General features: G+C 39.5%; 1 protein-coding gene across 2 annotated transcripts in view; it reads right to left on the minus strand.

Moving 5' to 3' along the window:
* Positions 1 to 2,116: 2,116 nt before the first annotated feature.
* The window catches only part of gabrg2 (gamma-aminobutyric acid type A receptor subunit gamma2), a 44,362-nt gene continuing 20,371 nt past the window's right edge, over positions 2,117 to 26,107 (minus strand). Inside the window, exons 7-10 of one of the 2 annotated variants that reach the window (XM_029518789.1) lie at positions 11,899 to 12,051; positions 9,524 to 9,729; positions 7,876 to 7,899; positions 2,117 to 5,230 (exon numbers count right to left, since the gene is read on the minus strand). In XM_029518789.1, the coding sequence (XP_029374649.1) occupies positions 4,952 to 5,230; positions 7,876 to 7,899; positions 9,524 to 9,729; positions 11,899 to 12,051 (662 nt within the window). In that variant the 3' untranslated portion in view covers positions 2,117 to 4,951. Of the gene's footprint in view, positions 5,234 to 7,875; positions 7,900 to 9,523; positions 9,730 to 11,898; positions 12,052 to 26,107 lie in introns of both variants that reach the window. The other variant, XM_029518790.1, reaches the window with a different exon arrangement.

A 26,107-nucleotide genomic window follows, 5' to 3' on the forward strand; every position in this document is an offset into this window, starting at 1 on the left:
AAGTCAGTGTAAGCAAGTAGCAGTGACATTAAACAACGGGGGAAAGTTTTTTAGAAAGTGCAGCAAAGAAAAGACAAACGCTGGCTGTTTCCATGAATAGCTGGACATAATACATACCTGTATGTGAATAATAATAGCTGAATGAGTATTCAGGTAAGCCATGTTACAAATGATATTTGATGTTTAAAAATTGTTAGCATGGCCTTCAGGTATATTTTACTTTAAGGCGCAAGGACGGACAGATGTGGAGCAGTGAGCAGCTCGATAATGAATTCTGCTGATACAAGAAGAAATTTAGCACGCTTGCCTTTTATCATTACTGAGTCATTTGACTTTGTCATCAAATGTCCTGATGTGTCTGTTTTAATATGTAAGATATAATTATTATGACTCCTTGACAGTTGATTAAACAGCTACATCAGATTCAGAGTCAAAAATAGTTTTAAACATACTAGGAAGATGACTCTTAGAAATGTTTGTAGACATGTAGATGCATATGTTTATCATAATTATAACGATATCAAAATTCAAGTATGACGTTTTTACTTTTTAAGTGGACAAACTGTTGCTTTAGACTTTTCACCTAATCATCTTCGTACCAACAGCCGGTAGTATATATCTTTACTGACAAAATGAAATTGGCTCATTTATCTGTATTGTGGACTGTACTGGGATGGGAAGGTAAACAAGGCATCATTTGCCACTTTTAGCAGAATCTCTGTCTGACATCATTTCAAAGTCATGTCAGACTCAAGCTGAAGTCTTTCTTCAGTGTATCACTTGCCATTTCTTGCTATTAAGAACAAATTCAGATTACCTTCCTGTGCATTTGTTATGCTGCTTATTGAATGATTTTAGCTGCAAATTATTAGTTTCTGTTCTGTCCATATTTGGGTTCTCTGCAAAAGTGCCATCCACTATTAGTATTAACTTCTGCTTTGAATCATGCCCACACTCAGCCATGCCAGACTCATGACGGGATGAAATGAGAAACTTGTCTTTGGGATTGCCTGTCACTGTTGTGCAGTATTTATCAAATAATGGAAACCAATTTAAAGTTACAGGAGAGCAAAAGTAGAGTTTGTTAATTTCTATGACTGTCTGCCACATTTTCCCAAATTGCTGAAAGAACAGGTTGTGAAAAACTTTATTCAGACTAAATAGTGCCTCAGTACCTCAGCTTATTCCTCTGAAACACCAAAACATGCATTATGGCACACATATCGTATGCAAAATGTCCCTGTAATATTTCTGCACAGCTACTAAACATAGAGATAATAGTAATATGAAAAATGAACATGTACACATTGATAAATGCAATGATTTTATTGTAAAATTCCACAACTATGTGCAATTCCCTTATGAAAAGGATTTTTTTCTAGTACATATAGTTTATTATGCAGACCCTAACAGAATAGGTCAGTGCCCCTTTTATACAATACTCAAATATACATAGATGGCAAACAACTAACATACTGTATGTATGAGAATCATGTGAAATTTATTTAGTTTTTTCATACTGTTTACTGAGCTTGGTAATTCCAGTGCGTCTTATTTTGTTTCCTGCATTTTGACAAAATACATAATAGAAAATATTTACATGTGCTGTTCACATATGTCTCGTTTGTGGGTCTCAAAATAAATAAAATGACTTTGTCAAAAATAGGTACAGTGTCATAAAAATCCAAGTCAATGAGGGCAAATGAGCAGATGAAACAATGCTTGAATTATTCCCAAATCCTCCAAACGTCCCTCTTCAACAGAAACATATTCAGCATGCACACTACTGAATGTAAACACACTGCCTTACTCTAACACCCTCTACACTCTTGTATCTTTGCCTTTACAGTAGAGTGCACAAAAAAACAATTAACAAATAATAAACAAGCTTTAACTATCATGAAAAAAAATAAAAAATCAAATTCCATAATGTTTGTTGACTGCATCACTGTTCAAATACAAGACATGCTCTGTTACCAGTATGACGTAAATAGAATTAGTAAATAAAGCCAGATCCCCTTCACCCTGTGTGTATTTATCAGTCTGGGTCTGTTTGAACGTCATGCCTTTGGTGTTATACCCCCTGCCCTCCCCTCCATGTCCTTATCCATGTCTAAGATGTGGCAAACACTTTGTTTTATGGCATTTTCTCAAAACACTGATGTTTAGCATTGTCTTTTCTTCAATGAAGCCATAGAAGTGGATTCACAAATAATATTGTAATTTCATATTGTCTATTGCATGTGTCCGTTTGGCACTTTATAAGATCACTCTGTTGCACGTCTTTAAACTAATGAACAGTCCTACGCTGTTATTGACACACGGACGGCCCTAAGGATGTGAGAACTAGAGTATGTGCACAATGAAGACGAGTTGAGACTACTAATTGGCAGCTTTGGGACACAACAGGACCACCGTTACATAGAAAAAGGGAAAGAACTTAAGGAAATATGAGATAATCTGATCAATGTATGTATTAGTAGCATCATCAATGTTTTATTAATGATAGCAAATATGAAAATCAATGACAACCCATGTAGTCATGGGAAAAAAGTGGAAGTAATTAATAGTCAGCAAGACAAGCAAAATGTTCTTCTGGTGGTTTGGGAACGGTTGTTTTTTTTTTTGTTGTTGTTTTGTTTGTTTTTTTTTCCCCTCCCCAGAAAAATATTTAAATCTACTACTCAGAAGCTGCACAAACAGGTTTATGTTGCAACTCACTAATTCAACAGATATAACAGTTTGACAGGCCTTAGTGAAAGTAGTCTACATTGATCACAACATAGAAAACACAAGATAAATAAGCTCAAGCTCCATTGACACGTCGAACAAAAATGTACCTTTGATATAATTGACAGTACTCTGTGTCTCTTCTTTTCAGGGGCTGTAGGAATGTAAAAGACAGTTTATTTCAACAGAATAAATAAATAAATAAATAAATAAATAACCATCAATGGATAAATAAATAAATAAATACCCCATTACTCCCCTATGTTTTCTACATGGTCAGTCCAGCATAATACAATAAGCCCAATATACTGAATGATGATATACTGTAACATTGCTGAAATTACAAAATATATTCCCCTTTTACAAAATCCCAAAGGCCCGACATTTGTTTTCTTCTCTTTATATCTTATGTACATACACAATGAGATATATATACCCACTCCTTGTGAGTTTATCAGTCATACTTTTGAGCACTGTCTTCGTTTGTTGCATACAAGCGTCTATCAAAAGTGAGCAGCAGGGGGGTTTAATTCCTGTGTGCTATATCTTATCATACACAACAATTACAATTCAAATACGTTCTGCTGTGTCTGCGGCTCCCTGCTTGCCACATTGCGGCATGAAATAAGGAATTTTAAGGGAAAAAAAGTCCTAACAAAAGAATGATGAACTTTGGCCCAAACAGAGAATCAATTTCCTGTCGATGTGACACGGTGATTTACAGTCTCATTGTGTTTCTTGTCAACGAGAAAGGAGTTGAGAGCCTTGATAATAGGGCGCACACATTCCTTGTGCCATCATATGCAATTTTTGCTGCAAGCGAAGCTTTCTGGTTTGTTTATTATCATATTTATTCATCATTTCTTTTGTTTGTTTCTCACACAAACACACAGACTGACACCTGTTCTGCTGGGATTTCAAAGTACAGGGATCTGTATTGGCATTTACATTAATGGACGGATGAGTTTAAATTGCGGTATTTGAAGTGTCAACCTGTGGCCATGTAGCTGCAGTTATCACTGTTAAAAGGCCAAAGTCATTTGTTTTTAGAAGGAAACCTAAATTGTTGTAGTACCGTTTGTACATGCTTGTATAACCAAATTACATGAGCAGTGTATCGTTTTGCAAATGCACATTTTTAACAGCAAATGCAAATGAGATTGTCAGAGGTCAGTATTGTCTATCTTGGATGCAAATGGCTGTGAGAAAAAATGATTAAAATTGGTGTCTGGTCAGAAATTTTGGGTTGATCCTCTGTCGTGGATACAAAGACTATTCCTGAAGAGCATAAATTGGGCACATTTTTATCAATTCATTTTTCACTTTTCCTAGAAAAAAGTAGAATTAAATCCTGAACAGTAATCAACAGTGCTTGATTTTAGTTTCCATAGCCGACAATAGAAGACCGTAAAACATGATTTCCTTTTCTTTTCTTTTTTTTTTTTCTTTTCTTTTTTTTATGGGGGCCTTTAAAGGCGCATGCAATAAATGTAAACCACTATGTAATAGTAAAATATATACAGTGTCTGTACAGCAGTGTCCATACACAGCATCATTGCTCTCTGTCCACACATGAAAAATGCAACTTGTTAACTCTGCTAACATGTTAGCCACATAAATAAAAACTAAATTAGCATCATCATCAAAATGAATGTCAATGTCACTGTGTAGCATAGCTCTGTTAAAGTGCTTCAGATTTTGTTTTAGTATGTTATGTGAAAAAAGAAAGAAAAGAAATAATAGACGGACAGATAATATTAAGTTTCCTCTGATGAATGTTGAATGATGTAATCTGAATTATTATTTAGTTAATTTGTTTATTGTCGAAGAGATGTACTTGTCTAAAATAAATCAAGGAATGTCCCATTGAAAACTACTTAACAAGAAATTCCATTTGAAAGGTCAAAAATAAAGTTTTGAAAACACAAAATAAACAAAACTTAAATGCTCACACAGTAAATGGTTTCACAGCACATTTACAAACCTCTTCATGCCGGTAAACTGTAATGCTACAACATTTGCAATGTCTGTTATCAGAGTTATTGGACAAAAGGATTGAAATATAAAGAGATTAAAATCCGAAAAAATTTGAAAGTAAAATGCTTTAAAACCAATTCACCGGATGTTTCAGTGGGTCCCTTCCTTCGAAAATGTTCCATGCTGGCGCAGAGCATAATGTAGAATGTAATGAACTGTGTGATAAGGCTGGATACACCAGGGCCTAGAGATAGAGATAGGAGACCCAGTAGACCAGGTTGAAGAGACCGAACGCAGTGGGGAAAAAGATACGTGCATACGAGTCTATCTTGGCGATGCGGATGTGCAACCTGCCGTGCCGCCAGGCTCCGGAGCGGCAGTCCTCGAAACAGCAGAAGAAGCTGGTGCAGTCCTTCCCATCCAGACACTCGTAGCCGTACTCCTCGTCTCGCTCCTGCATGTGTGTGGCGTTGTTCATTTGAATGGCTGTGGCAGAGCGTGGACGGATGTCTACCGTGGGTGTCTGCTTTTAACAGGACAAAATGACACAGTTAGCCACCGCAGCCCCAGTGCTAAGACCTCACTGACGGAACAGGGTACCTAATTTGAGCTGCCATTTTCAATTTCCCCAATTCATTTTTCGTCATCAGTCAGCAAAAAGCAATTTGAACCTTCAACTAGCCAATAGACCCATTTTTGACCCATATATATCCCACGTTACTGAGGCATAGTGGTCTGTCCCCATGAAACTCATGTTGCAAATGACACCTTTGGGTGTGGCTATAGTTGACAGCTGAGGCAACCGTAATATTTTAGGACAGTAACTTGTGTTTATTTCACGGATACATAAAGCTAGTGCTGGGCAATGATCCTCCTTTCTTAATTTTGATAATGCCTCCGCTGCTGCACAATGATTGAAAATAGTGGAAAACAGATGCGTCATTTGTTATAAGGACAGTTTTTAAGCTTCTAATGCGCAGCCAGTGACTCAAAGGAATTTCATAATTTGGACCCGTATGGGTGTTGGAAACAATTTTTCTGAAATACATTCATAGGATGTGTTGTAACTGGCTTATGATGCAGCTGAGCTTAGGGAGGAGCATGTGTTGGCAGATGTGCACCACACAGCTCAATATTTTTCCAGCCCACTCTTGCTGTCACTAAATGGGTTAAAATAAACCTCCTTTTCAAACTGCACTCACCACTGGAGGCCGCATGCCTTTCATTTGTGAACATTCCTAAAATAGGACAGTGACATCACTGAATCTGTGGCCCTGCCATTCGAAAAAGGGAGACAATTAGTATTCAAATAGACCGTTTTCATCAGCTTTTATCTGGAAATGCCATGCCATCTTTGCACATATTGCTATACTGGCTGTTTTGGAAGATGAAATGCCTGTTCCCCTCCCTCCCTCCCTCCCTCTGGTGGAGCTGGGAGGGTCCTTGACCTTGCTGATAAACTAGGGAATCAAGCGCATAATTTAAAAAAGACACGGCTAGTTGTGCACGATCCAGAGTTCAACTTTTCAAATCACTGCTTCACTTTCCCTCTCGAAAGTGCAAGTAGCTGTCATTTAGTTTGTTCTTTGCGTTTCGGCTTCACAACACAGGAACGATTCTATAAATGACTGTGCTAGCACACTAAATGTGACCCATGGCGTGTAGTTACACTTCATCTTAATCGGGTCTTTCTTAAGTGTAACGATCATGCCATAACAACTTTTTTGGCCTCATAAATGTTTTTAACTTCAGTCTTGCGTATCTCCAGTGCTTGCATGCTTGCTGCAAAATAAATAAAATCACTCATTGCAGCTTTAGTTGGAGCATAACATTAACTACCGTAAGCATGCATCCCCAAACAAGCTTAAATTGCTTAAACTTGATTGAACTGCTCGTTCCCTACAACTTCTCATCTTGCCCAGCACTAGTGCACAAACCCACTGTCCCTTTGAAAACGACACATAACCACTAAAACAAAGCAACATGTGGGTTAGTTTCAGTATTGTCCTTAGTCAGTGGACAGTATGTTGAGTTAATAAGGGGATTAGCGGAGCAGGTTATGACTCAGTTCTCAAAGGGGGATTGGTTGCACTGGAGGAAGCGTAGTGGAAGCCCAAGCAGAAGGAGCATTAACAGCATCCTGCCGCATGGCCTGCTCAAGCCTGGCTGTGCTGAGTCGGTGTTGGCAAAAATACAACAAAAACTAAAATGTAAGAAAAATAAATAAAAGCCACACAGAAACAACACAGTGGCACTGGCAACTTTAACCGGCTGAAAGCAGACAACCTCTCAGAAGACAAAAGGTGGAAACACCTGGGATCATCACTGGGTGCTCCCTTGGTTATGTGGCTTATGCTCAATATTTGATGTCAGCCTTTCCATACAGCAGCTTGATTTTTTTTTTTTTTTGTTGTTCCAGTAGTACATTTAGACTCATTTCTGGGCTGAAAACTTATTCCACTTTTAAAATTTTCCTCCAGGTAAAATATTGATGTGGATGCTGAGAGGGAAAAGCACATTGTCTCGACTTGGCATGTGTGATAAGTTAAATTTAGATCTCTGGTAGCTCTCACCCACCCGGATGGTTTTGGGTTGTTTAAAGATTAGCATGTATTAATCTTCTGAATGGCCCACCAACTCTAATTACACTTATCACAGTGCATGGGTTGTCTGTTTCAGTCTGTTAAGGCTCTGCTGACTCTGTAGGAAGCGTCAGGTTGAGAAGCCCAACAAACACACAGGTATAGATTTACTGGCAGGGGAAGAGAAAGAAGAGGAAGCTATTGCAGCGGCTGCTAGTTCACTGTGGTTACGACAACAACAACAAAGAGTGAAACAGGACAGAGGGAGCCAGAATGAGTCCACACTGGGCCTGGACTATCTCATTCCTCTGGACATGGGATGTGTGGGAAGCTTATTTGAAATTTAAAAAACTGCATAAGTACGTCTGGCTGGCTGCCTCCGCACTGTGCACTGCAGAGCACCCCTTTTAATGTTATCTCTGATACCTATTTAGTAACCAAGGAGAAGAACAGTAAGAATGCAGGTAGATAAAGAGGCAATAAAGTGAGGCGTATCTGCTATAGAACAGACAGAAAGCAGTGAGATGCTCGGGGCTCAAAGAGCCAAAATGCAGCAGACACATGCAGTCAGACACAGGCAATATACCTTTGAGGAAAAGAGCCGGAGGAGCTTTTGTCCGGACAGGAAACAAAGAATATGTGCAATTGAGAGTAACAAAAAAACAAAGAATAGAGGTAAACAGAGAACAAAAAACACCTCAATAAAAGGAAAAAACAAACCAGACAGATCATGTGTGAAAATACAAGTACTCTACTATTTAACTGAAAATGGAAAGAGAGGAAGAACACTATAGAGACATACATGTTACAAAAAGACATGGGGGGGCATGGAGGGGCATATGTATCTTACATGCAACATATCACTGCAAAACTAGAAAGATTACATTTATACCATCCACAATTCAGAATTTAAATACTGACATCAATACAGTGTGTATTATGTTGGAAGCATTTTTGTTTTGTTGTGTGTTTGTGGGAGAAATGTTGTCAACTAAACTGAAAATCTCACCATGAAAAATTCCATGACATTTTAAGGAGAGAACTTGCATCACATAAAAGGGAATCAGCTTACAAGTAGTAAAATAACTTATGAAGTTTTTTCCCCCACGTTCTTCATATTTATATTTTTAAGAACTCAATAATCCAGAGAATTTCAGTGAAAGGCCTCCTTTCATTGCATGCTTCCTCCATTCTGCATCTTGGCAGGTCCTGCAGAGAACCTAGAAAAGCCCCTCTGAGAAGGCAAACTGGCATCACACCTTCCACTTCATTATTCATTCATTCGTCCACAAGACAGTCAGACCATGTGCAAAACCTTCGTTCAGATGGTGAAACTAGAACGCCCCACTTTGCCCCTAAGTTCCAGTTCAATAGTCCTGTTCACCCAAGCGTGGTGTACTTAGGCTTCAAAAAACATGCCATGGCTTCAAAGATACATTTCAGTCACTACCACTAAAAGAAGTACCACAAAGTGGCTAAGTTATCCAAAAATGATTTCAAAGTTTTCCAGAGTAGACATCAAGTGACACATTAAGAGTGTTTGGAACTAAGCAAAGAATCGTAAGACAACTCTGGCTGACTGGGGATGTAAAAGATTTTTTTTTTTTTTTATGGAAATTGAAATAACTGAAATGTAAAATTGATCTTTAAACCCTGTTTTGGAAATTCAGAGTAAAGAAACTGAGACATCTACAAAATCAAATTGTCAGTTTGCCATGAAAAGCTAAGATGGATTTACATGTTGTTGTTTGTTATGCTTGTGTGGTTATAGTGTTTGTTTTCAGTGGAGATACCATGACCTCTTGCAGGAATTAAGACTCACATCATGTGACGTGAGTCTAAATTACAGCTCTGACAGATGTGTGATGGATTAGGAATAGTTTCAAGCTGCACGCCTCGCTCAATGAGCCATTTGAGGTGGTGTCCCACAGGAAGATGCTCCCTTAGGGATAATAAGCAGTGAGGAGCTGCCTGCTTTCTAAGGCTTATTTCAGTGCTGTAATACAGTGGGGGGATGGACAGTGTGTGTGTCAAGCAACTTAACCTTTCACCTAAATACAGGACACTGTGAGTGCTGTAAATGATCCTGCACATTCTCATGTAGTACCTCCATTCACACATCGACCAGCATCCTTTTGTCGGTAGCTCTGACTCAAGCAAATCAAGCAAACATACATCTCGAGTAATAACTATACAGAAATGTTCAATTCAGATAGTTTTAGAGAGATGCTCACCGGGTTTTTCTTCTTCTTGTCCTTTTTGGCACTCGGCTTCCGGTTACTGACAAAGTAATGCAGCGTGCCATACTCTATAAGCGCAGCAAAGACGAAGATGAAGCAGACGGACACGAACAGGTCCATGGCGGTCACATAGGAGACCTTTGGAAGGGATTTTCTGGCAATGGTACTCAGAGTGGTCATGGTCAGCACAGTGGTGATGCCTGGTAAAGAAGAAATGAGACAACAAATGTAGAGTAAGGTTTATGTTGTCTGTCCTATCAGTTGTCAACTATCATAATATAACCATAGCTTGCAAAAACTGTGCATTTTGATGTTAAAGAAGCATCTTTTAGTGCTTAAAGTGTCTTACATCTGTCATGAGTTTGTCGCGCTAGCAGCTTATTTAGACACTTACAAAAGAATTAAATACATGATTGCACATATTCCTAACAGGATATTCTATTCAAAATCATTTCACAGTTGGGAGGCAGGTGAAACCAGCTGAAGTCCAAGTGAGGATTTAAACCTGCAGTGAATATGTTTTTTTTTTTTTTTTATTAAACAAGTTGTTCATTAATTTTTCAGCCTACGAAATTGTGCTTTAGAATTTTTTCAAGTATAGAAAAAATAGTTGCTGTTCATACTTCTAATGAAAAGAAAACCATGAATTTGTAGCAATGAATAACAGAATGGACTTGTGTATCTGACCCTTCATCTAATGGAAGGTGCGACAGATCTATTCATGCTTCTTCATGCCAGAGGTCTTTATTCAACAGTAAAATAAAGGATTCTTTTATAAACTGTCAAAACTGAATTTGCAACAACAACAAACTAATTCTATATTTCTAAGCATCTTTTGTGACTGACTTTGTAAGTGGTGTGACTGACATGTTAACCCAGTGCATGCACTACATAAACGTTCACTAGATTATCGTTTGAAGGCAAGTGCTTAACAGTTAGAGGGCAATAAGGGAGGGGTGAGCAGCTGTTTTTCTGTCCTCTTCATCCACGTTCTTCATAGGTTCAGTCGCCACTAACCACCACAGTCACATTCTGCATGACAATATCAGCCATCTGGTTACCCTTTTCCTGCTTTTCTCACCCTGTCTCTCAGGATGATGTAGAAAGAAGTAATGGAATATTGTGAAGGAATGCTTTTGTAAGTACACTGATAGAGCAGATTAGCAGCAGCAGCCTCAAGCCTGCCTCCTTTCTTTAAATAGACCTTACATGGAAGAAGACGCACATTTAGTATTGAAGATGATTTACGTCTAAATTTAATATGGACTTAAAGACGTCAGTCTGCATCAAGATTAACATAGCTGTATTGTGAGTGAATTGATATATTTCTGGGTGGTATTTAAGGATTAAGAATTATGTCATCTGCATTAATCTGCTTCTCTAACCACCTGGTTGCCTACACCCCCCCCCCCCATCTTTCAAAGAGATTAATGTAAAATTAAGATATTTGTCTCGGTCCAGTTTTAGCAAGAATTGAATAGTGTTATTATTTAAAGTGTCGATCTGTAGCTGCAGAAGCACAAGAAAACACAAACTATTTTTAGAGAAATTAATGACTGACAAAGTACTGATGATAGTGAGGAAGTGAATGAGCGTACCCGCCTGCGGGGATTGTTTTACATTCAGTTATGCTCACTAATGATCAACTCAGATGGACTTCAGGTCAGGACTTCGCCAGAGGCAGAGCTGACTAAGGAAAATGTACGCAAGTGAATCCTGAGTGAACTCCTGAGCATGTCCACTGGATGCCAAGGGCAAGTTCAAAAGCTGACAAAACTTCCTTGAAATCCTCACTTTTGTCCTCCCCATCCCTTCTTTCTACCCATTTCGTGTCCTTTTTTGCATTCCGCGAGGAGGCCACCTGCATTATTATTGTGCTGAGGCTGCATCTCTGCGTCGCTGCTGTACTGCATAATTAATGCCTCATTAAGGCATGCATGAAAACATATGCACCAGGATAGGCTCTTCTAATCAAGATGGACTAGATTCCTAAGCAGCTGCCCGGTCTGCCAGGGGGAAATGGGGGAGAAGAAAAGATGGTGAGGGCGAAAGGAAAAGGCAGCTTTTCAGTATGGGATGGTTTGTAACCCCCATCAGGTTCTTGATGTGTTTGATAGCTGCGGGTAATTAAGGACAGGATGCTAATGAGCCTAACTGATCTACCTATCTCACAGACGTGGTCGAGTTTGTTGGACTGATTTTTAAATTGAACTAAGCTAAAAGCTCTGATCTTGATAATTAGTTACATATCACATAAATATTTGTCTTACCTGAGTTTTTACAAAAAAAAAAACATTAAAATGTTTTTTACTTTTTTTTTTTTTTTTTTTTTTTTTACATAATTTAAATTAGACTTTCTTTTTTATTACCTAAGGAAGTCCTGGCAGGTACTGCATCTTTGTTGATCCAGAATGAGACCCAGGAGAGGACAACAATGAGTGTGCAAGGGATATAGGTCTGGATGGTGAAGTAGCCCATTCTCCTGCTCAGGTCAAAGAAGACAGTCAGCACCACATAGTCTCCTGTAGTTAGAGAGATAAGGAGAGAAAAGAAATAACGGATGATAAAACATCAGGTGCATGAAGTGTCCATGGAGGACTCCATTGTAAGAGGGTAAAAATATTAAATCATTTTACTTTGATGCAGGAAACAACACAGAAACATCAAATGTGAAACAAGCTGTTAAATTACACATGGATCATTACATAGAGTTGTGTAATCCTCGCTGCGTGTTTGCCCAAGGCAACTGGAGATTTAAAATGAGACAATGAGATTCAGAAAGCTGGAGTCGGACTTCTATGCACTCACACACACACACACACACACACACACAAAACCTCTTGTCTCCTGCCAGTAGTTAGCTGGAACATGAACACCAGCATCCAGCTGATGATGAGCCATCCCGGGACTGGCTATCTGACCCCAGCAGATGTTCCATCTTAAGAGGCGGAGGCTAGTTGAACCCAGATAGACGTGACCCTGACAAGATAGACCGTCATGGCTGCCTGTTTATGATGCAAGCTAAGCATACACAAATGGCCACATGCTTGCATCTTCTTTTACTAGACACATGCACACGTGTAAATTTACCTCTAAATTTCACGTAATCAGGTGAATGAAACCAGGAACAGAGACTGTGTTCTCGTTGGTACTAACACACACACACACACACACACACACACACACACACATATACTGTCAGGCTCACAGTAAGTTTGCCAGTAGTTACTGTCCTCTGTCTTTCTGCAGTATTTATAGTACCTGTCTGTCAGTTTCAGACTTTAAATGGCAGCTCACTGACAGCCTCCAGTTCAGTCAGTTATCTACAAATTGATTAACGTCAGAGTGCTAACAGTGTCGGAAACCTCACCTGGCCTCTCGCTGTGGCTTGTAACCTGCGGGGCACAGGAGCTTCGTACTCTCTGCCATCTATCTCCACGACACAGAATGTGTGTAAACTTTGGTGTGTGTGCGCGCGCATGCTTAAGCACTCATGCAGGTCAGGATGCATAGAAGAGTCTTTGCCGCTGCCTCAGGAATGAACAGCTGTCTAATAATTTTCTTCATGCGATAGGGGGCAGGACATAAACTGTGGTTCATTGAAAAACAGCCAACATCTGTGTGTTTGAGTGTTAATGAGAGGCAAAGAGAAAGAGACTGTCAAGGTTTATTATGTCTGCGCACTCATGCACTTTGTTTGACTGAGTCCGCGTATTGTCTGGACAGAGGCCGAGTCTTTGTGATTCATCCCACAATGCACCTCTGCTCACCCAGCCATTGATAGCATCATTAAATAAACCAAGTGCAATAACCCCCAGCAGCCCGACTTGATCTGTTCATATCGCCACGTGCGTTTTGTGCTGATGCAGGCAGGTGTATGGGATATTAGAGCACACCGCCTCAGTTTGTAGGAGTACTGAAGACACATGAATGCTGCTCTCAGGGGTTCTGCAGCCCACTATTTGGTTTTTATTAACATTACATTAGCAGGGGCCCAAAACTGAGACCCCTGACAGCTGAGAAACTGCCAGTTAATATACTTATTCCAGCTTGGTCAGCAGCAGAAAGCCTCCTTCACATTATCTCAGACCCTTTATGATAATGGGCTTTCTACCATGGGGGGGTGAGGTTGGCTGGTGTGAGACCCCTCCTGTCGTACGCCTCCTCGCTTGTGCGCCAGTTTCATTATAGGCCACAGCACTTGCCAGGAAGACACTTTGAGGAGGTGTTATCGACCGATGCCCTCCGTCCTGGCAGCCTGATGTATTAGGATCAGACCACCTGCCATTACTCTTCTGTTGTAATGCATCAGTTTGCTAATGACTTCCTGATTCCATTCAAAACAAAATGGTTTCCAGTTACATCTCTGCTTGTGTGTTTGGCTCGGATTCCACAACATAAATTCAGGGAAAGCATATAGTTCAGTGCCCAATATAAAGAACCCTAACACAATTAGCGGACTGTGTAAGCACTTTATATTGGATCATCTTGTTTTGCCTGACATTTGTTTATGCTTAAATTGGCGTCTTGTGTTTTACAGTGTAGAACTGCATGATTTGTCCATCATTCAAATTATTTCGTTTTGGCGTGCAGCAAAGATGTGGAGACAGAGGCATGTGCAGTGCTACAGCAGCAGTTGTAAATGATATTAAAAAGCACTTCATGAGGCACTTTCACCACTTAAAAGTAATCTTTCTTAATTAGCACCAGTGTTTATCTTCGAATCTCTCCAAATACGTTTTTGTGGTCATGTCACTCCAGCTAGTGTGGAATTTTAAAGAATGGATTTCATTTTCTTTTCTATTGCTATTGCTTTCTTTCTTGTTGTTGTTTATTTAATTAGATGGTAAAACAAAACAACAAATATCGAAATATGAGTGAAACCTGATTTCTTTTTCAATTTTCTTCATGTTTGGAGGAAAACATTGAGTTTGGCAGCTTTATTCTACTACTCCTACATGTGCTGTATCAGCAAGTTGGATGGTTTGCACACTTTTTCACACGTGTACACATGCATGCCTGGCTGTGTGTGTGGGATGAAAGGTGGCTGTTTATTTCTCATAAGACTGCAGCTGCGATATCAAAGCGTTCAAGCCTTTTGTGCCTTGCGTTCCTCCTAATGGGAGGCCTCGGACTAACCTCAGCTCGAACTCCCATCTGTCAGCGCCAAAAGACTAGGCTGTGTTCACACAACTGTTCACACTCCATCTTCATGGGGTCTGTGCGCAGCTCTCCTTTTCAGGGCTGTTAGCGCTAAGGTCATCTTTTTCTTCTGTGTATCAACAATTAATACAAAGAAGCCGTTGTTCGTGATGCTATGATCTCACAGCCTTTCCCGTGTATCCCGCAACACCCATGTCCCTACAGGCAGCTCGAGCCCTACCAGGAACCCCTCAGAGAACAAGCCTCAGTTAAAGCTGTTTACTTTTTGTTATAAAAAATTCCAAAAAAGTTCCAATTCCTACAATCCTTTTTACCTTTTTGCCATAATTACATTGGTGGCAATTCAATCCATTCATGAATGAAAACTGCTGACAACCGCTGTGTGAAAAATCATCTGTGCATACAACAGCTCAAAATATTGTTTGTATTAAGATATGGTTTGAAGTATTTTTATAAAGATCCCACATTTCACTGGCAAAAGCGATTTACTACAAGCCGATGTAATCTTCGGAGAGGAATAAAAACTTGGCGGGATGATCATTCATCAGAAAACATTGTTGCTTTGTTGTTAAAAGCCACAGGGACAATGCAGTCAGGAAAAAGTGAAGACACACATGCACACACAGCAGCTAGAGAATGAAACCATCATTCTTTCAGGATGAGCCCTATACTATAAAAATATTAATGTTTTATTATGCTTATGAATACAGAAGCCGTTATAAAATTCTTTATTTGATGAGTATTGAGCATACGAGGTCGGATTCGGATCTCGGTGTGGCTGTACGGTACATTTTTGCTGAATAACCACAGGGACAGTTTACAGGACTGAAACATGATAATTCAGATTTGCTGTCCTGAAGAGAGAAAGAGAGAGAGAGAGAGAGAGAAAAAAAAAGTTTTCCAGAATGGTTGGCAGCCAGGCTGTAAATTGGTGTGGATTTGGATGGGCAGGAGAGACCTGAGGCACATGCTGGCCATCCAGTGAAGCGAGACGCGTTGCAGAGCTGCTGACAGACTGTCTTACCGAGCTCCTTTGCTGCCAGCGATCATATATATCAGAGGTGACAGCAGATGCAGTTGTGTAGATCAGTGTGCATGCTTTTTGTGGCGATGACGCGAGGTTTACTAATGACCTGCATTATGCCATGGCTGGTTGCTTGGGTCAACAATACTTAGGAACAACGTTAACTCATCACTTTCTGTGACGTGACTAGGGGCTCTACATGAGTGATTAGTAAGTTACCACGGCTTTTTCCTTTTTGCCTCCGCAGTCAGCTGCTCTTTATCCTTCCCGACAGTGGGTGGCACGATGATGTCACAGTGAAGGGGGGGAAGAAAAGGCACAGCATTGTCACGCTGAGTAACAGTGGCATGATTAAACAGCAGACAGGAGTCTACACAGTTTGATTGCGCTGTTGTTAACATTGTGTTTACTGAGACAAGGACAGCTGATTATCCCTCTCACAGACATACAGATGGAATATCTTTTAAATGATCAAGAGCAAGGCTGTTAAAAGGACTATGACAGTTAGTAAGAAGCTGCCAAAACTGTTCTCCTTACTATTATTTGAAAACTACACTAGAGTGTAGAGAAGGTTTAGTGTATCTAGGGGTTATTCAAATTCTCATATCACGTATTATCTGGGATGAACTGACGTGTTTTGAGATGCTCTACTCTGTGGTTTCCCTTTGAGCCGAAGTCACTGAAATCAATTTTTTATTTTCAGACTTTATTTTCTACCTGCTTTGCCCATTTTGGTACCATCTTAAAAGATATAAATGCAAAGTATTGTGTTTATTTCTTCTTTATTATAGCCTTCGTCACAACAATTTTATTTCAGCATTGAAACTCTATTAGTGTGTATACCTCTACAACAAGGCCAACACATTTAGAAGCCACTTCTCTACTTGTCTAAAAATGGCCTCGTTATTTCTTGCCCACACCACGAGGAGCGTTGCGATTCACACTCATTATATAAACTCCGAAAATCTAAACTTCATCTCACACTTTTTTGTTCCCATGGTGAATAGATCACCTCTTTTCTTCCCGTTCTAAACATTTTGGCCAGGTGACAGGACTAATCCTCACGAAACAGTCACAGCACTTATGGCGATAGACTTATTTGTTCCACTCGTGTTTCTCTAAAAGGGGCACGAGATGCAATTTAAAATAAATGGCTAATTTGGGAGGCGTAAAAGCAAGGAGAGGAGAAAAAAGAATGTGAGGCAATGATAAAAAACTAAACATGAGTAGAAAAGACTTAAAAGCTTTCTCTGCTCCTCATGGCGGGTCATTTGCTCAACATTGATTTGTGCCAGGATATAGAAATGTACTGCGGAAATGCCGAGAAAACAAATGCTGTGAATGGTGTTTTAGACAAATTTTGACAATTTTACAACAGTTTATTGTAAAATTTCAGGAGTGATTCAACTTTACAGATTCTTTTTGATCCTTTAACTGTTCTTTTCTGTATGTCTTGTTCCCCCCCCCCCCCAAAAAAAAAAAAAGTCTTAGGCAGGAATGGAAATATGTTTGCAGAAAATAAAAAATCTATTTGCTTTCAATAGTAACAACCACAGTGACTGCAGAGCACTTTGAACAGAAGCTTTAAAGAGCAAAGTAGCCACAGTACTTTGCATATTAAGACTCCCTGGCAATAATAATTTATCTGCAACGATGCTTTAAAAAATCCCACATGCCCTCTTCACGAATGACCCCATCTGTATATGAACAATATCATTTTATAATTTCATAACATTTGAACTGGTAAACAAATGCTCTGATGCATTACTGAGTCACTCAGCTGTGCACATGAAAGTCACTTACTTCTTTATCAGGGAGGACAATCAAAACTGAAATCTTTGACACTGTAATTTTCGGTTGAGTCAGATACTGACTAGTTTTACCCAAAATTCAAAGTGGAATGCTGAACATTCACTCTATCTCATCTTTTTATTTTTTTATATTTCTTTCTGTCTTTGCCTTGGCCAAGTTTCAAACACCGGAGTCAAATTCCTAGTATGTTTACACATACCTGGCAGTAAACCTATTTCTAATTATTGCATATTAATATATTATAAGTGCAGTCTAAAGAAAACAAAGAAAAAAGTCACTTTTAACTACAGGATGATTTTTCTGTCATTATTGCAGAATGTTCTGGTCTTTATAATAGCAACAATGTAATTCAAATCTAAATTGGATGGATAAGCTTAGACAAACAGTGTGTGAGCCAAGACAATCAGTGCCCGTTTCGTTGCCAATGGCTTTGTGCTATTACAGATTAGAGTTTTGGATCCCTGGATTTAAGCTTTAAAATCTAATTAATCACATACAACATACTGACTAAATTACCCGAAACTATAACACTGATTTATGCCTGTGCATACAAGGAACAAGAGTCGTTTTCATTTTAAGCAACTTAGCAATCACCAAGCTTTCTCAAAACATCACCGCCTCATTTCATAAAATATTGACTTAAAGACACGTTTTCAATACAGTCACATAGGTAGACGTGCTCCTTGTTATTCAGTTCATGCATGGTCTCAGACTGCTGCCAAAAATATTAAGAATCCATCCCCTCATACAGATTCATGGCCAGTTTCACTCAAGGTAACACATTTGTGTGGAAGCAGGTTAATCCTCTTAGTAAACAGAGTCCAGGCTTAGATGACTTGGAATTTAATTTCACCCGTAGCCTATGCTAAACTTTCCCATAATAAGCCTCTGATACATTATAGTATCTGTGACATGTATTAGCATAATGTGCATGGATCAGATGTATTGAACTCAATTTAAGGCTTGGCATGGTAATATCTTATGCTGCTCAGGATGAAAAAGCATTCATTTGTATTAATGCTTTCCCAAGAATCGAAGCGACCTGTAAAACAAAATCAATATGATTCATTATTGCTGTTGAGAGATGCGCCCTCTCCTTCCATGTATTAACCAACCAGATACATGATGTTCCACATCTACACTTGCCTCATTTCTTATTGCTAATTACTCTGAAACCCTTGGATGCAGAAAATTACGTGGGGCGTGTAAACTGAGTGAGAGGAGTAGCGTATCAGGGACCCTGGCAGAGAAGTTTGAAATGATTAATTTTGGCAATCTGGGCTCGGTTGAGAAACAATTGCTCCGCAGAGTGGCATCAACTTTGATTTAGCCTCCAAACCTACTCTGTCCATACAAGAGTGCAGCAAGAAGAGTGTTGAAGCTACGGGTGTGTGTGTCTGCCTGCAGATGTAGATCCAAAAAGTCCTTTCAGGTAATCTGAATAGCTCCAAGAGTTCTTAAAATCCCTCATTGCGTGTGTCTCTCTGAGAAAAAGAGCCATCTTTTATCACTTTACAATAAAACGTTTTCGAGTAACACTGGAAAGTCCTTAATGTATGATTTGTAGAGAGGTCTGTATCATGTCTATTTCAGTGGTTGAATGAAACTGAACACATCAAATACTATACGGAAGTAAAAGTCTACTTATTTAAGCTACTTGTAGTTAAAAATACATGTTTCTATTTTAATCAATTTTATGACCTACTACCTCCATTTCATTTCACCAAAATACACTGCTGCACTTCTCAGAGATTTTACATAAACAGAATAAAATCAGTAATTCAATAAGACTTTGTAGCTTTAACTTATCCTGCTGCTATCTTGGCCAGGCTTCCCCTGAAAAAGAGGTCCTTGTATCTCAGCCGGACCGACCTGGTTAAATAAAAGTTAATAATAATAAAAAAAAAGTACTGTAGTTAAGTCAGTCCCACCCAACCTACAATATTAGCATTGTTAATATGTTCAGGCACGATGTAAATAAAACAGCATGATAGAAGGGAATATAACAATAAAATCAGGGCCATTCTGGATAATGACCACTGTAAATATTTAAGGTGTAGAGCAAAATGTAACATATAAAATTTATTTGTGCAAAGGTCAATTTCTTCCACCACTAACCTATCTTAAAACACAGTTGTGCTGCTGCACCAAACAATTGTTTACATTACCAGTGAGTTTTCCCAATATTTTCTTGTAAAAAAAAACAAAAAAAACTTAGATAGATTCTTCTCTAAGTTTTCATGACCCCAGCGTGAAAAGTTTTCTTTGACCAAATCAAAAAAAAAAAAAAAGAAAATCAAGCAACCTATTCATATATGTGTATAAAATATTAGAAGGTAAAACTGTGGCCTTATGTTATTCCAGCAGTGGGTATATGGAGAGAAACACAGCTGTAGAATAAATCCTGTAAGACCAGGAGTAGCAGTAATAGAAACATTACTATCCACAGTGGAGCTGATGGTAATAATACGTTCACCGTTAGCAGTCAGCTGCTGTACCAGCAGGGACTGTAAGGGTTGTCTCGATAATACAATAAAACATTTCAACACTTATCACAGAAAATATGTTACAGTCTCCATTCTTTCGCCTTTGGGCTTATTCACCTCCACTGTAATGTGCTTTTAGAGTGAGATTGACTCATATCCTTTTTGATTTGTAGACACAAACCTCCAAAAACAGCTTCTCTGACAGCTTAGACCACACTGTGCTGTTTCATGTCTTCACTGCATCTCTCTGCCGGATGACCTTCCCCCACCACCCTCCCAAAAAAAACCCAACAACAAACAAACAAAAAAGGGCGGCTAACAACAACATCCTCACTCACTTATGTGCCTTTGCTGCAAATTAGATCATTTTTATTTTGTGGTCAGTGTCTTCCAGTATCCTAGTTTCTCTGTGTCAACCTTAATGCTGCAACTGCAGTGGTGTTCATAGCCACATTAAGGTATATCAGGTTATGTCAAGCGTTGCTGCCTTTTTTAAGCTGTATTATAATATTATTCTGTTACCGTTACTTGCTGACTTTATTTATATTATGGTGCCTTTCATAGTCTGTGCTCTTATAAGAGATGAAAATCTGTACACGGCAGAGACAGAACTCCAAAACATGTCGCAAAGACGGACAGAGGGGAATCAAATTCTCTAATTGTGTTCTCGTCTGCTGTGCATCATGGGCAGCACTTCATTTGCAGGTGGTGGTCAAAGGGGAGGAAAGCAGGAGTCTTATTTTCCCAAAGCCAAGCAATCTCCCTATGGCCTATCACCAGTCGCTGTTCTCAGGTGTTAATTACTGGCTTATCAGACGATCGACTGAGGGGGGACAGAGGGCTATAAAAAGGACACAGGAAACAGACCAGGTACCAAATAAAAATAATCTCTTTCACAGCAGTACACAGGGAGAGATGGGGTGAAGTGGGGGATAGGGTGGGGCTGGATGGATGTATGTGAATGTGAATACTGGTAGTTTATACTGTGTGTGTGGAGGGAGTGGAAATTGGCGTTTAACTTCACGAAAGGAGGATTCTGGCTGAGTCAGGGCATTTTTCCTCCCACTCCTGCCCATCACAACTATCACCCAGAAGGAAGAGAGGGAACGCACAGAGGAGACAGAAGGATGAGGAGAGAGGGGGATTAGAGGGAGCAGCTATTAAAGCAGCAGAGTCACACCATGGCTAATAGATTGTTTCAGCGCTTCTTAACCTTTTTCCTTTGACAAGATGGAGTGATCATCAGCAGATATAAAGCAGCAACATATTGTCACAGTCGTTAAATCACCTAAAATCATGGTTAACGTCTGTTGCCCCTATTGCCATTGTACCATATTTTTTTTTTATCCTTTACTTTGTAGTGAGACCTTCCGCCAACTCTATACTATACTACATACATGAGATATACTTTAGTATATGTACATCTTTATTTATTTACTTATTTATAAATAGAAACACATTTAACCAACATATTTAGACTGGTTATTTTAAGTCTGCAGATCATAAATTTGAGAGGAGGCCTTTAATGCAGCCATCAAGTAATATTTAAACGTTTTCCATCTCTGCCTCTGCTGTATCTGCACATTACTGAGTGTTATATTGAATCTTACTGCGTTTCAGTCCTGAGGATGAAATGTTAGTCATCAAAGCAATTTATGAAGCTGGAATCATTTGACACAACGTGCTTGATCTTTCACAGGTGTTTTATTTGATCAGGGATCCAATGTCTCAGTAACAATAAAAAACTATTGGCATTTTGGCTTTATTGGTAGATGCCTCCCTCCAACCTTTCTTGATTAAATCAGACAGGTGGTGTCAAGCGCTCTTCTCTCAGTGGCATAACTTTTTTTTGTTTTGTTTTCAAGGAACTTCATCCTTTAATGTGCTTTGAATGTTTGCTGGTGAACTGAGAATCTCACAAATCTCCTAAAACGTTGGCAGTTCTGCCATGTGCCACTCTCAACAATTAATGTGCACAATTCCTGGTTAATAGTGTAAAAACCTAATCATGATATACTCTTTACCTAAGGACTCTGTGACAATCAATTTCTTCTACAAAGAAGGTGCTTCTTACGTCTGATATATGACATCAGAAAAAAAAGAGGAGAAAAAAAATAAAGCACTTGAGGAAACTGGAAGACTACAACATAATATAATCTGGCTAACCTCATATGTTCGTTCCTTCCATTAATTGAATCCAGTGAAATTCCATCTATTTTGGTTGTGTGTATGTGTGTGTGTACATGTAGCTGAAGATAACGTGATTTGCCGCACTGAGGGGTCGAAAAGTAGAGCAGCGATGCACTCTGCCATCAGGGGAATCCTCTGGCATGTCAGAAAGTAACTGTGCTTACAATAATGCATTTATAAATACATTTGTGCCTATGTATACTGCACACATGGCTCTTCATTTATTTCGCTGACTGTTCCCTCTCGGTAGGCTACTTCTTTTCAACCACTCTGCCTCCAGATTCGCCCCATCAAAAAATCATCTGCAGACCGCGGAGCTCCGTAATCGGGAGAGGGCCACTGATGTGTCCCTGGGCTTTCTCCACTCAAACTGCATCACACAGGCGGACGCACACAGACAACAGGGCTGCACGCCACAGCTTTTGGAAGGTCACTCTAAGAATAGCTTTCAATACCAAAAAAAAAAAAAAAAAGACTCATCCAGTAGAAAGCCCACGCTGAAATGTGCACGCAAGCAAATGGACACATAGGAGCGTGCATTAGTTCATGAATACAGGCCCAGAACAAAGCACTCTGGCTGCTCTTGAACACAGAGAGCGCTAATGCACATATCTTACATCTGTGCTAAAAGAAAAACATATTAACTTCATCGTGTCCTGCTGGTATTGATTCTCTATATGCTTGGAGGAAGCATATCCTCTTGCCCTGCTATAAGCAATGCTTTTTAAACTAATTTATTCTACTAATGTGCTGGGAAACTGTTAACAGCTGCAGAGAGAATAATCACCCGTTTCTTTATAAAACAAACCACTCATTCATCTTAGTTCTCTCTGTCTTAATACATCTTCCCTTATCGCCTCCAAATCTATCAAATATATATCTGTAATATATTAATGCACTCACGCCGCCGTCATGTCTCAGACAAAGCTCAAAGCCGCTCATCCTCGATATACTCGAACTGAACTGAAAATAGAAAACTTTAATTTTCCTTTGCATGAACAGAATTCGCTGACTAATATCCCCTCTACTCTTTTCTCTTGCTCCCTCCTACTTTCCTCTTCATTTTCTCTCTGTCCCTGCCTACATGATATTCTGATCATCTCTGAGCTCCAGCCTGGCAGATGGGTGGAGAACACAGCTCCCAGCATTGATAATGACCCAGCCACGGAGGGTTTAGCTATGAAGTTTACTTAACAGCAACGTTATCTGTGTAGCTTCTACCTTGGATGGCCTACATTCAAATCCCGTGCATCTCTTTTCACTTCTATGTATTCTGTCCAGTTGTGTCCTTTCAAGGGGTCCTTACTTGTCTCAGGCAGCAGTGATTTGTTTTTCCCCTCCCCTTTTTAATTCTAAGCTTGACAGTGTGTGTGTGTAAATACAAATGGGTGCGCATGTCTGTATTTGTAAATGCAGGTAAAGGCTTCCAGGCAGTACAGGCAGCCCTGATGTGAAGTGACATGTTGAGAGACTAAGCCTTTGGACACTGACTGCGGGAGGGAAGAAAAACCAAATAAAAACAGACACAGCCTTTATAAAGAGCTCCAATGCAACAGCATCAGAGCAGCAGATGGTATGTCACTCCCCCATCCCTCCTCCAGCCCTCTTTCATTACAATATCTCTCTATCGTTCTTTAATCACGCATCACTTTGTATCATCTTTTTTTTTTTTTTTTTGAATACAAAACAAGTACAGATACATAAAAGCCACAGAATAATAGTGTGACAAGTTGAGACTGGGCGTGACTGGCTTGTCTGATAGAATGAGAGGGATCCCTTCCTCTGGCTGTTTGCTGCAGTCATCATTGTCCAGATCAGGCCAATTCACCTGGCCGCCTGTCTTCTTAGCTTACCATTACGTGCCCCTCAGCTGCCTCACATGACCCATTTCAGTTGAGTTTAACTGATGGAGAAGATGCACCGTGTTTGAATGTAAATGATGGAAGAAGATGTATGAAGTACAAAGTCTTTTAGCTGACTGGGCAGCACCGTAGGAGCACTCAGGGTTTTCTATATCCGGTTTAGGAGTTGCTGAAACATTTTAATCTAAATGTAGCTTTTGAGGTCAAGTCATCAGGATTAATGTCTTTCGTATAATATGATAGACATGTATCCATAAAAATTCACGCTTGACAAAAGACCTGCGCATTAAATGCACTTGCAAGTGCAAACAAATAAACACAATTTTAGCAAATTTAGCTTGTTACTGCTCTTGAAGAAATGCACATATCATTTCAGTGATCAGAGAATCAAAGCAGAAATCAGCTAACCCACAGGGTTCAACTACACTTAATAAGAGAGAGAGAGAGAGGAAAAAAAAAAAAAGCCGCTGATGATGCAGCACATTCCTACACACCTTCCAGGGCCACTGCCCGCTGTAAAGGGGGGTACTTGAAATGACCGGCTCATTATGATGCCCAAACTGACTGCTTTCTGAGGCCGATGTTACGCTCATGAATCTTGAAGCAGGTCAGATACCCAAATTGACTGCAAAATGGGACAAGAGGTCTCACGGCCACAGTCGAGGTTTTCTGCTCTGACAGGAGAGCAGATGGTTGTTTGTGGAAACAACAAACCAGAACAGAGAGAGGGAGTCAAAGGACGCAGCAAATTCTCCACTCCAGCTCATCCTCCTACACATATTGCCTTTTTCATGTAGTCACTTGAAAAATGTTTTGAATAAATCAGAAACAGCTAAAATGTACAAGATGTTTTGTTGTTATCATAAATTTAAATCATATTGATCTGGCTCAAGCTAAAGCTTCTGTCTTATACCACGCAAAAGGACTATCTCTAGCCATGCTGGTGTGTGTGTGTGTGTTTGTTTATGTGTGCATGTGAGCATTGTCTTGCAATAGCACTCTGTTGAACTGTGTCGAATTGCAGAACGACTGGCCGGATATAGTTTCTGCAATGGCTTCTTTGTGCACTCCTGTTTTTTTATTACTGTTAGAACTTGGTTTGTTGGTCACCACTGAAAACGGAGCATTCTCTGATTCTATGTATCTGATACTTTTGGTCATACTGCAATACTGAAAATAATAATAGTAATAATAACATAATTGCAGAGGCCAGTATTGTAAGTAAACTGTATTTGTGATCAAACGTTACCAGCATCACGTTGCCTTGTTACAGCTGTTTTTTTCATTTTTAAAACTTTGGAGTACCTAACAAGGATTAGAATCATCCTTAACAAACACTCTGAGCATGAAATTTCCTTGAACCTAGCTGATCGTTATATTAGAGTTGATTCATGACCCCCAACTTGTACTGTATGCACATTTAAAGAAAGCTCAACATTGAACAAGCAGAACATGCGTCACCAAAAAGTTGGTGCATTAAACATATAAGCATCTCAAAGTGCAATAAACCCGTTTTAGAGTAACTGTTTGTTATGTGAAGGGAAGGGCTCTTATTGTGAAAGGGAAGCAGAAAAGTACTATAAATAACTAGCCATACTGATCTACAAATGATAGCAGGAATAATGGCCCTGCTGCCACATGCCTGACAAAATGATGTTACTTTCAGCAGCCTTACAGACCGCAGTGTGATCTGAAGAGATGGAGTCGAGCCAAAAAAACATCCACTCAGTCAATACTCATACATAGCATAATTGAAAAAGTCATAACAGGGTTATCCATGAAAAGAAAAATGAATGGAGGGCAACTGGACTGGGTTATAAACGAGGCATCTTCGGTTCTGCCTGGCTTCAAGTGTCTATGACCAAGTCAAGCTGCCCTCCACTCAGGTCCTCCAAGGTAACCATGACCTGGATGACTGAGAATATTCACAAGCATCTTTATTAAGAGGGGACTGAGTTCAGTCTAAATAAGAGAAGACCTTAGCTTTTATTTTTAAGGAACGAAAATGCTGAAATGTCTGTATTTCCTATTGAGGATTAAA

The sequence above is a fragment of the Echeneis naucrates genome, chromosome 14 (genome assembly GCF_900963305.1).
Source record: "Echeneis naucrates chromosome 14, fEcheNa1.1, whole genome shotgun sequence".
Lineage (NCBI taxonomy): Eukaryota > Metazoa > Chordata > Actinopteri > Carangiformes > Echeneidae > Echeneis > Echeneis naucrates.